At 42.6% G+C, this 14,047-nt stretch overlaps 1 protein-coding gene across 7 annotated transcripts in view; it reads right to left on the reverse strand.

The window, feature by feature from the left end:
* The window catches only part of CELF2 (CUGBP Elav-like family member 2), a 496,281-nt gene that overhangs the window by 16,676 nt on the left and 465,558 nt on the right, over nucleotides 1–14,047 (reverse strand). For 6 of the 7 annotated variants that reach the window (XM_054593851.1, XM_054593805.1, XM_054593841.1 and 3 more), the window contains one exon: nucleotides 2,287–2,406. In XM_054593851.1, the coding sequence (XP_054449826.1) occupies nucleotides 2,287–2,406 (120 nt within the window). Of the gene's footprint in view, nucleotides 1–2,274; nucleotides 2,407–14,047 lie in introns of all 7 variants that reach the window. The other variant, XM_054593823.1, reaches the window with a different exon arrangement.

A 14,047-nucleotide genomic window follows, 5' to 3' on the forward strand; every position in this document is an offset into this window, starting at 1 on the left:
ACCTGTTTTGCGAATTATTCAGCAGGACGGGCAGGCATCATCATATGTGTTGAGGGAAAATAGTCTGAAAGAGGCCACCCTGTGTTAGGTTTTATCTTTGTATTTGAGACAGAAGCAAATGTTAGCCTTTAGCCGTTGTTGGGATTGTTAAACAGCCCTGAGCTAGAAACATTCACCGAATCAGAAAGAATGTATTTTTGTTTTAGCATGATTTTTGATTTAATTAAACATTCTCTTGGTTCATACTCTCTGGTAGGAGTTGTTTGAAACTAGAGATATCTTAATCTCCCACGAACTATACAAACTTACATTAACCTAGTGGCAAAGAATTTTAAAAGACAAAACAACTTAAGCCTGTTGCTCTTGCCAGAAGCAAAATTTGTATCACAAGGATCTCACGCAAGACCTAGTCACGGTGTCTCTGCCATTCAACAACTGGCCCCTCTCTAGCCCCTCATAAGGATGGAAAATCCCAGCAAAGTACAACACAACAGATGGAGACAGGCAGACCGCACAGACAATAGGACGACACACAACAGTTATGAGCACGTGCTGAGGAGGACAGCCACTCCCACTGGCCTGTTACTTTGCAGACCAAGGACAGGCAGGCGATCAAATCAAAGTCCTTGTTTTAGGGGAACTAGGTCCTGGGGCAAGAGAAGCAGCATGAAGGGCTGTGTGCAAACACACACACCTGCACCCGAGGGCAAGGACAAGTGGGCTGGAGCGTCTGCAGAACAAGGTCAGAAACAGGAGTCAAGGCAGTGAGGGCTCTTGGAAAGGGGGGAGCTGGAGGCAGTGTTACTGGAATAAAACATTTTGCTGTCGCATGATTACCACGTCATATACTATTTGCTAATAAAGAGCCATCATGTGGAAGGAAAGATGTTTTTATTTTCTGCATTTGGCTTATGGTCAGATAAAACTCAGTTCAAGTTTTTGTTTTTCCTCAAAAATCTGAATAAAAGGATTTAATAAAACCTGAATATTTCCTACGTCTAAATATATGATACATTGTCTTACCAGAATGATAAAATTAGCCTTCATTTGGATGAGTTCTAGGTTCTTTTTTACCAAATAAACTGCAAGGTCTTATTTTTGAGGTTTTAAAATATAGAGTTACTGGGATTTTTTTTTTGTTTTTGCCTTTTGAGAAAATTGTACGGCCTGATCACCCTTTAAGAACAGTTTGCTTATCGAATCATGGCAACTCTTGAAGAACCCCTTTCTTAATGCTTAAAATGGGTGGTGTTAGGTTGCTTGGGCTGTGTGGTAAGTGGACCCTCAAAATCAGAATCTCTTTGGGCTGTCAAGGACCTGATGGGGCTGGCTGCTCTCAGGCACCAAACAGCGGCGACCAAACTGAGGGGAAGGCAAATGAGGGGCTCGCTCTGGGCTGAGGACTTTCCCCTGTGCAGGGGCCAACGCCAAGCATGAACCTCCGGTATACTTATCTGCTGGCGGGGTACTGTTCCCTGCAAAGATCTAAAGTGCCAGACATGGGTAAGCTACATAGAACAGAACCTAGAATTCTTCAGCAAGTCCCAATGTTTCAGAACAAAGTGACTCTGTAAGCAATCTGCCTCAACCTGTGGTGGTAGAACAACAACCCTTTGGAGCTGCGCTGATTAGTAACCCATGCCTGTGGTGCGTAAGAGAGACTCCAGACCCCGTTCCCTTCAGCAGCGGCTCCTCTCTGCTCAGCTGGATTTCCTTTGTTTCAAGGCTTCCTGCTTCCCACCCCCTGTCTTGGCTCTGTATAACTGTCATGAATCTTTGGGTTGTAGAGCTGGAGGACACCTTTAAGATCATCTGATCCAGAACCTTCAATTTTCAACTGGGAAAATGAAGCTCAGAGTGGGGCAGTGATGTGCCTAAGATCCTACAAGTAACTGCTCACAGACTGGGGCCTGGATCCATGTGTCCTGACTGCTGGTCCATCAGTTTTTCTGTTGTTAGCACACTGCCTCTTAGAAGAGCAGAAAAAACCCAAAACCCAACCAAAACCCTCAAAACCTGCAAATGCCTGCCACCCACAGAAATGTATAGAAGAATATGCACATGCTGCATATTAGAAAAAGACCAGGGTGGTGAGTGGTTGGGTGTATTTTGAGGCAGAAGGAACCTAGATAGTGTCTGCCTATCAAAGCATGTGCTCCTCCATCCCAAGTATTAGTTCTCCCTGTTATGTATCCTTTTTTAGGTCATTTCTGGCTGACCATTTTCTGTGTAGAATTTGGGGGAAGGCTGTCCACCAGAGCAACAAATACTCACTGTTTATGGTACCTGCAAGTGCATTAATATTATTCAGTCCAACAGTGGCTCCCGCCAGTCCTTGCAGAGTCCCAAGAGAGGTCAAAGAGTTCATGGCCGCGCCAGCAGTGGAGTTGGGGGTTGAAGCAGCCACTGAAAAACAAAAAGAGGGTGGGACAATGGGGAGAGAAAACGCGCAGTGAGTGAAAGCCAGCTGGCCCGGTGAGTAATCCATCCTCGCCACAGCAGATAAAGCCAGGGACTGGTGCTTAGGCGGTGGGTGAGAAAGACAGGGGCTTGTACATGTGGCTCTGCTGACCATTAGATTTGGTGATGAATAAAAATGATCAGAGCTCTGCCTGCCAGTGCAATGAGTACGCCCACTGCCGGCCGGGAGGGGGAAGTCTGAGAAGAGGAGACCGGCCGTGGGAAGGCTCGTCTGCCTCTCACGAGCCACACTGTAGCCCCGTGTGTCCTGACGCCCAGCCCGTCAATTTTTAGAGGCCTCCGTCCCCAAAGCCTCCTTCTCCTCCAGGTTAGCAAATTAAGGAGTGGGGGAGTAAAATGACACTGCTTGGCTTTCTTATTGTTTTTGCTTTGGACCTGGCATTTTCTCAATGAAGTTTTGAAAAAATAAATCGTACATCTTTCTGAATTTGACAGAAGTCTCCGGGACCCTGGTAACCGTGGTAATAGATGGCATGGAATGTAGGAGATAAAGCCATTTTGGTCTGAACTCTCCTTCCCCTGTTCTCTCCCCACCACCTCTTATCTCAAATGTCAGTTTTGCTGGGATATAATTCTCACACCATAAAATGCACCCCTTTAATGCATACAGTTGAGTGGTTTTTAGCATATCTACAGAGTTGTACAACCAGCACCACTATCGAATTTCAGAACATTTTTACTACTCCCGAAGGAAGCCCAGACCCTCTGACATTGGCAACCACTGATCTACGGACTTTCTGTATGGACTTGCCTATCTGGGACACTTCATATAAACGGAATCTTAAATACGTGATCTTTTGTGATTGTCTGCTTTCACTTAGCAAAACGTTTTCAAGGTCCATCCATGTTGTAGCCTGTGTCAATGCTTTCTCCCTTTTTATTGCTAAATAATATTCCACTGTACGGAAACACTACATTTTGCTGACCGATTCACCAGCGGTGGGCACTTTGGTTGTTTCCACTTTTGGGCCATTATGAATAGTGATGCTGTGAACATTGTGTACAAGTTTTTGTATAAACATATTTTTACTTCTCTTGAGTGTACATACAGGACTAGGATTGCTGGGTCATATGCTAAATCAATTTAACATTTTGCAGAAATGCCAAACTGTTTTCCAAAGTAGTTGTACTCCCTACGCTTTTTACAGCTCTTATAAAAAAACTATTATTAGTATGTTAAAAAACCTAAAGGAAATCATGCTTAAAGAATTAAAGAAGGGTATGACAATGTTTTACCAAATAATAGATAGAAATGATAAAAGTGAACAAAATGGAAATTCTAGAACTGATAAATGCTTCTATAAATAACATTTCAACTATCTTACATTTGTAGAGCTTTACAATCTGCTGACTTTTTCACATACATCATCTTTATCCTGGTGTTGGAGGTAAAGGCTAAACTCACCTCTGACTCAAAGAAGCCCTCGGTCCACTTCTAGCTGTGAAACTGCTGTGAGTTATGGAACTTCCTTTCCATCTAGCGTGGCCAGGAACTTCATCCACCCCCTGGAATGTCCTGCCCAGCATGGGGAGCGTGGCCCTGCTCTGCCATCAGAGACCACACAGCATTGTTTGCAATGCACCTCGCTGGGGATTCCTTTTGGATGAGGCCAAATGTCTAAACACGGAATTCCCCACCTTGTCAAATTCCTGTCCATGGATGACATGCGCTTCTGACACCTTATAATGTGTCTATTTTCTTTTTTTTTAAAAAAAAAATTATATATAATCAAGCCAATGTTTCTAGTCCTTTTGTATTATAAAACTTTTCAAATACAGACAAAAGCAGAGACAATAACGACAAACTCCCATTAAATGCATATCCAGATTCTAGAATATTTGAGAACTGATCCATTTTTAACACCTACATGTATTTTTTTAACTTTATTTTTATTTTTTTTTATCATCACCTGAGGACATGCTTATTGATTTTGAGAGAGAGGGAAAGGGAAGGAGAGAGAAAGGAAGAGAAACATCGATGCGAGACAGAAACATCCATTAGTTGCCTCTCGTACGCACCCCGACCAGGGACCAAACCTGCAACCCAGGTGTGTGCCCTGACCAGTTTACAGGACCACACTCCATCCAGCTGAGCCATGCTACTTTTACCTACTTTCATATGCAACTCTTAACACTGGGGACATTTTCTTTTAAAACCCCAGACAGGGTGGGGACTGACTGTGGGAGCAGGGGGTGGGGGCATGGCAGGGGAGAGAGCAGTGGGGAAAAATTGGGACAACTGTAATAGAACAACTTAAAAAATCCATACCATTATTAAATATAAAAAATTAGCAATAATTTCTTGGCTTAATTATGTGATAATATCTTGTTTAGGATTTTTTTCATTTATGTGTATGAATAAGATAGGCATTTATTTTTCTTGGATGTCCTTAGTTTTGCTATCACGCTTTTGCACCTCTCATCAAATGACTGGGAGAATGTCCTTATTTTTCCATTCTCTGGAATATATTGTGTAAGATGGAATATTCATAACATGAATGTTTGGTAGAACTTTCCACTAAAAATGATCTGGACTTGATATGGGATAGTTTTAAAATACTGATTACATTTCTCTAATAAAGAGGATTATTCAACTTTTATTTTTCCTCTTGAATCAGTTTTATTAAGTTATAGCTTCTAGGAATTTGTGTATTTTAAGGTTTGAATTTATACTGGTGTTACAACCTAAAGTGCTGTTGAAACTAATAGAAATTTTGGTGGTGGACAATTAGGAGGGGCCTTGTAGCTAGGAGTTTAACAGAGAGAACCAGAGAAAGAGAGAGATAAGAAGAGTCCTTCTGGGGTGAGAGCAAGCTTCAAGGAATGGTCTTGGAGAATTTCTCTGTGAAGGGGGCTGACGTGAACTGAATCGGGCTGTAGGGGCATTTTATGCCCCAGGGCTAAAAACAAGAGATCAAACAGCTAGAAATTGGTGGAGGCTAACAGCTGGCTGTGGTAATAATAGAAACAGACCCACCAGAAATTTAACAAGGAGATCAGGCAGAGAGGCAGTCAGAGAGCCATTTGAAAGAGTTATGCCACTTAAAAAAGAAAACACAAGCATGTCACATCCCAAGGCGGTATCCTCTAAGGAGTGACATTAGAGGCATAGTGTAGTGAAATCAGTTTTGTTGAACTAGTCTAGCTAAGTCACTAAGCAAATAAGCAAACAAGAAGTTGGGTTTAGATGTGGGGGAAATAGAGTGAGGAGGATCAGTGTCCAGAATTGCTATGATATATTATCTAAAGTGTCTAGTTGTAAATAATTACGAGATTTGCAAAGAAACTAGAAAGTGTGATTCAGGAAAAATGCAGGTGACAGACTGTGTTTGAGAGGGCTCAGGCATTAGCAGACAAAGACATCAAAGTAGCTATTATAAATATGTCCAAAGAACTAAAGGAAACCATGTTTAAAGAAAGAAATGTATGATGACAATGTTTCATCAAATAATAGAAAGGGAAATTACAGAAATGAACAAAATGGAAATTCTGGAGTTGAAAAGTAAATTACAAAAATAAAGAATTCACTGAGGGATCAACAGTTGTTTTGAGCAGGCGGAAGACCAAGTCTCACAGAAATGTGACACACCCATTAAGCACACTAACATACATGTAATGGGAGTACCGAAAGTAGAGAAAAGAGCAGAAAAATATTCAAAGAGATAATGATAAAGAACTTCCTAAATTTGATGAAAAACATTAACCTATACATCCAAGAAAGTCAACAGACTACAAATAGAGTAACACAGAGACTATACCCAGACATGTGATAGTGAAAATTCTGAAAGCCAAAGGATAATGAGAAAAATCTTGAAATTAGCAGGAGCAAAAAAAAAAAAAAAAAAAAAAAAAAAAAAAAAAGACTCATCATGTATAAGGGGATCCCAATAAGATTAACAGCTGGCTTCTCAGAACAGTGGATCCAAAAGTAGTGGGATGGCATATTCCAAGTGCTGAAAAGAAAAGTCTATGAATAAGAATTTTATATCCAGCAAAACTATCTTCCAAAAATGAAGGAGAAATAATAACACTCCTAAATGTACAAAAACCAAGAATTTGCTGTTAGCAGATGTGTTTTACAAGAAACACTAAAGCAAGTTCTTCAGGCTGAAAGCAAGTGATTCCAGACACTAATTAGAATGCATGCATGCACACACACACACACACACACATACACACACACACACACACCCCCCACCCACCCACCCCCAAAAGAAACCCCCAAAGAACATTAATGAAGGTAATTATAAAAGATAGCATAATTCCATTTTTCCTCCTTTCTTCTGTTAATTGATTTAAAAATCAATTGTCTAAAACAATATGTATATAATTGCATTGTTGGGCCTGTAATGGAAATTTAACATCTTCGACAATAAAACCACAAAGGTGCATGGGAGGACAACATTGTTTTGGAGCAAGGAAATTATGCCAAATAGTAATCACAAAAAGAAATGAAGAGAATAAAAAATGGTAAATAAGAAGGTTACAAACAAACTCTATTAATATATATCTGCTCTTTCTTCTTTGAGATTCTTTAAAAGACATCAGGTTGTATAACATAATAATTACAATATATTATTGGGTTTGGCGTATATATATGTTGATGTAATATGTGTATAAATAATAGCATAACAAGGGGAGGAGGGGAGAGAGTACCATAGGAGGAGATTTCTGTATCTCATTGGCACTGAGTGAGTACAATCTGAAGTATATTCTGGTAAGTTAGGGCGTCTATTGCAAGTCCTAGGGAAACCACTAAGAAAATAAAATTTGGAAATATTGAAACTATCATGAAAGGAATTAAAATGTTATACTAGAAAATATTTACTTAACATGAAATAAAGCCCTAAGGGACAGAGGAACAAAAAGCTATGTGACACAAAGAAAACAAAAAGTACAAAGTCACATGTAAATGTAACCATATCAGTTAAGAACATTAAATGTGAATGAGGTAAATGATTCAATCAGAAGGCAGGGATTGTTAGACTAGGTTAAAACAGCCAAAATCCAAAAACCAGATCTGTCTATGCTGGTCTCAAAGAGACACACTTCAGATTCTAACACACAAATAGATTGAAAGTAAAAAGGATGGAAAAATATATATCATGCAAACGGCAACCATTCAAGCTGGATTGGTTATAATAGGAGACAATATAGCCTTTCTAGCGATTTTAGAGAGAAAGAAAATTGGGTCAACTGCTTGCATTGCAAAGGACCTTAAGATGCTTTTCATGAAAATCTGTGTCTTTGTCCTGATGAAATGTAGCTAATAAAAGACCTCCAGTGCCACGATACAATGGCTGTTAGAAAACTCTTGTTTCAGGGCTCTCCTCTTCTTCACCTTCCTCAGACTCTTCATTCAGATCTGAGAGAAGGGAACGGAACGGAAAAGAGGGTGAGAGGGAGAATCCCTCACGGCACAGGAAATGAATATGAAGCAAACTAGGATGAGGTGTGGAGACGGGGGTTAGCTGGGTAATTGGATCAGGAAATTCTGGCACTTGTCTCATAAACACGTGGGAGCGACTGTTATTATCAGAAAGGAAAGGCCCCCAGACTCGGCTGCCACTCACGCCAGTGGTGGAGAAGTACAGATGCCAGAGCACTAAAAGCGATAGGAAGCTGCTTATCATGAAGGAACACCACCATATTCCTAGAAAGTTTCACGATGGACCTGTCATCACGATGATGTTGTGGAGTACTCAGTGTGATTGCTGACGGCACAAAACATGTGTGTCTCATTACCGTAGCCTACACAGCTCAAAATGTCCAGACCTCATTTACGGCTCAGACCTCATTAGCCTCTAATCCTCGCGCCACCTGCTGGGTGGGTCACCCTCCATCTAATCTCTGGGGGCAGGAGAAGGGTCATAAAGGTTGGTGAGCATGGGTATCCCTGAGAAGGACAGGGAAAGGAGCCCTAGGTTGCTATGAGGCCGCAGAGGTACTGAAAAATGAGGCTATACCGCTAAATAAATAAGAACATTACAATTTCATCACCCTCTTCTAAACACAAAACTGGAGGCAAAATGGGATTGTAGTGCTTTGGACTCAAACTGTTTCTTTTTCTCTTCAGGCTTCAGTTCCATCATTTTTAAATGGAGGGGGAAAAAATACCCAACTTAAAAAAGCTGTGAGGACTTAGTAAGTAAGGTAAGCTGTGTGATGAACTCGGCATAGTATCTGGCACCAATCGGGAATTTTTAGATAATCAGTTATTGGGGACAAACAACATAAAACAACAAAAAATAGATACAATTTTCTCCACTTTTGGTCTAAACACCATCAGTTCTTGACAACACAGCCACCGGTGCTGTTTCTGCTGGACGACCCTCTTTGCCTCACATGAAATTCTAGAGGGGACCCCACGTGCCAGTCCATGAGGCCCCTCTGACAAAGGCCATGGTAGGCGCTGCTGGCCTTCTCATGCAGATCAATCAAAGCAGCAGAAGCAGCCTTGATCAGTCACCTACTTCTAGCTAGAGTTTCACTCAGCGTTAAGAGGGAAAAGGAGCTGGATGATATTAGAACTGGCTAATCTCATGCTTCATGGGTAATTTTCCACCTCTTTCAAGTCTCCGATGGTCTGAGGAAGAGGTGGGTTAAAGTCATACTCTGCTTGTGTGGGTAACTCACAATTTTGACGGTGAACAGTGAGTTGGAGAGAGAACTCGTTATAGACACATGTAACGGAGGAAACCTGGGCTTGGGGGCCATGGGAAAGGCGGGGAGGCTGGGTGACTGGTAATAGAGATAAAAATATGCAGATTAGAGGTCTGTTTACATCTTGGTTTTCTGTTTATTTAAAAACCCAGTGAGACCGGCTGCAGTGATCTAGACTGAACACAGCTGTCTGACCTCTTCTGATGCTGTCCTTGGGTAGTCCCAGCAGAAAGGTGGGGGCAGGGCGAAGAACTGGAAGGAGAGGGACCGAGCAGGAGGCTAAGGAAAGTGAACTAAATTAACTTGCCTTAAAGTGAGAAGATGCCATGTGCTCCATATTTTTGGACAATACTCTGAACACTTGCCCCAGGTGAGTCTAAGATAGAAAAGATACCTCAACTGCGTATCTAGCTGCCTTTAAGAACCTTTTAAATTCTAGTAAATAGTCTGTTGAAAGCAAAAGAAAAACTCAAAATTGCCACACAGCCAACCTCAATCAAATACTTCAAAACTAAATATTCAACACATGCACAATAGAGAAAGAGACCCTAGACACGACAGAGACAAATTAAATGCCACCAGCACACACATTCTCTTGTTTCTGTGTTGGCAGACTGGCAAGATGCTGCCTCGGGTAATCGCATTCGGCCTACCTAAAATTCCCTTCGGTCTCCACTGAGAACTGTTTCCTTTGCTTTCTCTATTAAACTGTTTACAGAACAGCAAAAGAACATTTTGGGAAAAGGGTGGTAAATAAATGTTGGCTCATAACTGCCCACAGCACCTCTTTCAGTGGAAAGCTTCTCCTTGCAGGGAAAAGGTTACACAACGCAGCCAAGAGGAAGGCCAGCAGGGGAGCTTCGCCTGCCTCACCCTGCGCACCCAGGGGCAGGCATAACTTGTCACATGTCCCATTTTGTGCCTCTTTCACCACTGGTTAAAAAGCCCCAACTGGCCCAAAGTGTTATGACCAGCTGCCTAACTAGGAAATAAAATGTCTTGTGATGGACAAAAGCCATGTTTTTATGACCTCACAAGGCAACACAGTTCTGTGCCTTTTTTATGGGCGGGGCGGGGGGGAGTAAGTGTGTTGGCGGGGGGCAGGGGGGTACTAGAGAGGGGACCTGGCAGGCAAAAGGGACACTGGTGGGGAGGATGTGTCTGTCAGCTGACCTGGTTACAGGATTTCTCTGCTGCTTTGATTAGGTTAGCTCGTTGGAAAGACTCCAAACTGAGTAGTCTCCAAACACATATCCCAGTCTAGCGGGTAAGTTCTTTCTCCTCAGGGCTGTGCTGGGTCTTGGATGAACAATATACATTGAAGTTTCGTGGCCCAGGTCAAAACTGTAGGCCACAGACAGAGTGCCTGGGTCACTAGATCCCTTGCTATAAAAGGTGGAAAGTATGGAGGGAGGGAAGGAAAAGAAAGGAACGGAAAGGAAACATAAAGCAAGGAAAAGAAAGGAAAAAAAATAGAAAGAAAGAAAACAGTGCTACTAGGGCCCTTGGAATAACTGACAGAACAGAGCTGAGAGTTGGACTTGGCTCCCCAGCTCCAATATTGGTGTCTCTTCCTTAATCTCCAGCAAGAATAAGAGAGGATGGTAATTTTAATGCATATTCATTTCAGGTTGGCTCCTCCTATGCAAGCTGTGATCCAGATACAGAGTCGTCCCCACTTTGGAGACGAGGATGCCAAGGACTGGCCCAGTGCGCACGGTGAGCGCGTGCAGCACCGAGCTGTGTGGGCGAGTCCGCGACAAGGCGGCAAGACTGCGTCAGCCTCTGGGATGTGTAAGGGTTGCGGGAGAGTGGCAAGAAAACCTTCTTAAACTGGCCCAAATAATAAGCAAGCCTAATATTACCTAAATTAAAAAAAAATGTTTCATTTGTCTTTTTAGGTTTATTTGTGCCAGAGATAAATGCTTACTCGTTTTTTCTCAGCTTCCCAGAAAAAAGGATTTCAGCTCCACTTCTCAGGAAAAAGCTTCTCTCTCTGCTGTGGGGATAAACTGGACTATCCACCCTCCCAGCCTGTTCCAGTCTTGATTTCTGTTGCAGGAGGACAAGGGACTAATCTGACTGGAGGGACCCAGAAGGACCTGACCTCCAGTGGCCAGGGGACGGGCCACTGAACTGAAACATGACACACGAATGGGTGCTTGACAAAGGCCCTCTTGTTCCCTGTTCCTTTTCTGTCCCCACTTCTGCATTACTGGGTAGGCAGATTAGGCTTATATATTGGTCCCCAGGGCTATGCTTGGAGAGGGAGGTAAGAATTCCTACTGTGTTCTCTGTGGTAGGCAGAGTGATGGTTCCTTTCCCGAAAGATGTCCATATCATAATTCCTGAAAGCCTTATGTTAGGTTATGTGACCAGGAGGAGTTCGGAGTTGCTGCGCAGTTGACCAGGAGGCGGGGAGGTTATCCCGGATTACCTGGGAGGGCCCCATGTCATCAGGAGGGTCCTTGTTGGTGGAAGAGGGAACGGAGAGCACCAGAGATGGCAGTGTCGACCAGACAATTCTGATCATGAAGACGGAAAAAGGGAGCATGAGTGAAGGAAAGTCAGTGGCCTTTAGAAGTTGAAAAAGCAAGGAAATGGATTCTCCCCTGCAGCTGCCAGGAGGGAGTGTGCCTTGCTGATGCCTTATGTCAGCCCAGTGAGTATGCTGGGCTTCTTACTTAGAGAACTGTAATAAAATAAATCTATGGCCCTGGCCAGCGTGGCTCAGTTGGTTGGAGCATCATCCCCTGGGCCGAAAGGTTCAGGGTTCAATTCTCAATCAGGGCACATACCTAGGTTGTGAGTTCAATCCCCAGTCAGGGGGTGTATGAGAAGGCAACCAATTGATGTTTCTCACATTGATGTTTCTCTCCCTCCCACTTCCTCTGTCTCTAAAAGCAATGAAAAAATATCCTTGCATGAGGATAAAAATAAAATAAAATTTGTGTTGTTTCAAGCCAATAAATTTGTGGTAATATTTCGCAGCAGTAATAGAAAACTAATATATTTTCCAATTCATTTATGCTAGGATTAAAGCTAATAACAATGATAGCTTATATTTATTGAGTGCCTACCACATGCCAATCACATGCTTATTGTTTTAAGGACTATGAGTAGTCACTCATTTAATCATTTATAATTATCCTATGAGGTGGAAACTCGCACAGCTGTAAGTGGTACAGCCAGGATCTAACCCAGCTGTCTGGCTCCAAAGAGCTGACACAATGCTGATATTGAACTTAAATTCCTATTTTGCCTCTTGTATTTATCTTGTGGTTATTGACAGAAGCAATGAATTTGCAGTCATTCAGATTCACCCTTAATTTTCTGGCTCTGTCCCTTTCATCTTTAAAATCTTGGGCTCTACTTAGCTGAGGTTAGTATTTATCTGTCAAACTGGAATAACGTGACTCAGCTCTGAGAAGTGACATAATCAAACAATCAAATGAAGTGGTATTGATGTCTGATATCTAGCAGATGATCGATAAACATTTCTTGGACCTGTATTTGAAGGAGGAGGATCTGATTATTCTGCCCTCAAAAAGAGGAATTATATTCTTTTCACATCATTTTACAACACTTGACGATTCAACATTCCCCCTAAGCAAGGAGACTGCATGGGTGACGATGCGACTTGCAGCCTCTATCATTAGTCTGAGCATCAGGAAACTCAGTCTGTGTGTATAGACTTGAGAGTGTCCAGAAGGGGATAACCAGGCTTGAAAGTCAAGTTGAGAGTGAGAGAGAAATAGTTATAAAAAAAGGTGCAATTTAGCCAGGAGAGGAGAAGACTCAGGGAAGAGCCAGTCTTAGGTCTTGACATCAAAAAGAGTCTTTGTAGCTTAAGAGGCCAAAATGAGAATCAGTGGGTGATAGCTAGGAGGCAGATTCCATACAAAGGGAGTGTCCATGAATTCAAATTCTTCCAAGGTGAGCCCGCTGCCTGAGAGGCATGTCCTCCCTGTTTGTGAAATACGAAAGCTGAGGTTTGGGATGGTCCTGTGTCAAGGGGTTTCTGAAGGCCCCAAGGCAATGCTTGATAACCTCGGAGATCCAATAAACTGACTTCTGAAAAGCTCTTATTGTTTCCGCCAGTGCCAAAGGCACGTTGGCTGTCTCTCCTGGCAGGGAAAACAAGGACTGCAAGGTGGCACAATTCTACTGGTTCAAGGCAGAACTTTGGTGAAGGTCCCAATTTCCACTGCCCACACATGACTAAACATTGGGAAACCACAGGTAACTATTTAGGGACTGTAGAACAAAGGGATCTGCATAAACACAAATCCAATTAAAGCTCAATACATAATGTAGTTTTTGCCTTCTCATTTTCTAGGAATGCATACAGCGGCTGCCCCACTGAGCACACCCAACTCAAATCCTGAATGACTGAATCACGGAGAAAATGATCACTGAGAGGAAGACCAGACTTTTGTGGGTGAACCCCTCTAGCCCATGGTCCAGGTCGCCTGAGATGCTGTGACGGCCGTTTGGTCAGAATCGTTCTGTCTGCTGGAGGCAGGAAACACATTGGGGGCACAGTAACCATACACACTTTTAATGGAGAAAGGTCACTTTTTAAAAGTTAATAGTCTAGGACTTCCCAGCAGCAGAATCACCTGGACGTAACCTCAGACCTGCTGAACCAAAATCTCTGGTGGTGGGACCCAGGTATCTGATTTCAACAAGCCCTCTTGGTGCGTCTGGCTCAATAAAGCTCGAAAACCACTGGTCTCAGGGCTGTCCGAGTGCAGTACCATCAAATTGCATCAGGGCTGGGTATAAAATTTAGTTTGTGGCATGAGATGAAAGATTGTAGAGGGAGGTAAGGTTTTGTTTATGATAAGAAAGGGGAACAGATACTGGGAGGCAAGAGACCAAGAGTGAAATACTATGTAAG

The sequence above is a fragment of the Pteronotus mesoamericanus genome, unplaced genomic scaffold (genome assembly GCF_021234165.1).
Source record: "Pteronotus mesoamericanus isolate MK-2021 breed Mesoamerican mustached bat unplaced genomic scaffold, CSHL_Meso_final contig_130, whole genome shotgun sequence".
Lineage (NCBI taxonomy): Eukaryota > Metazoa > Chordata > Mammalia > Chiroptera > Mormoopidae > Pteronotus > Pteronotus mesoamericanus.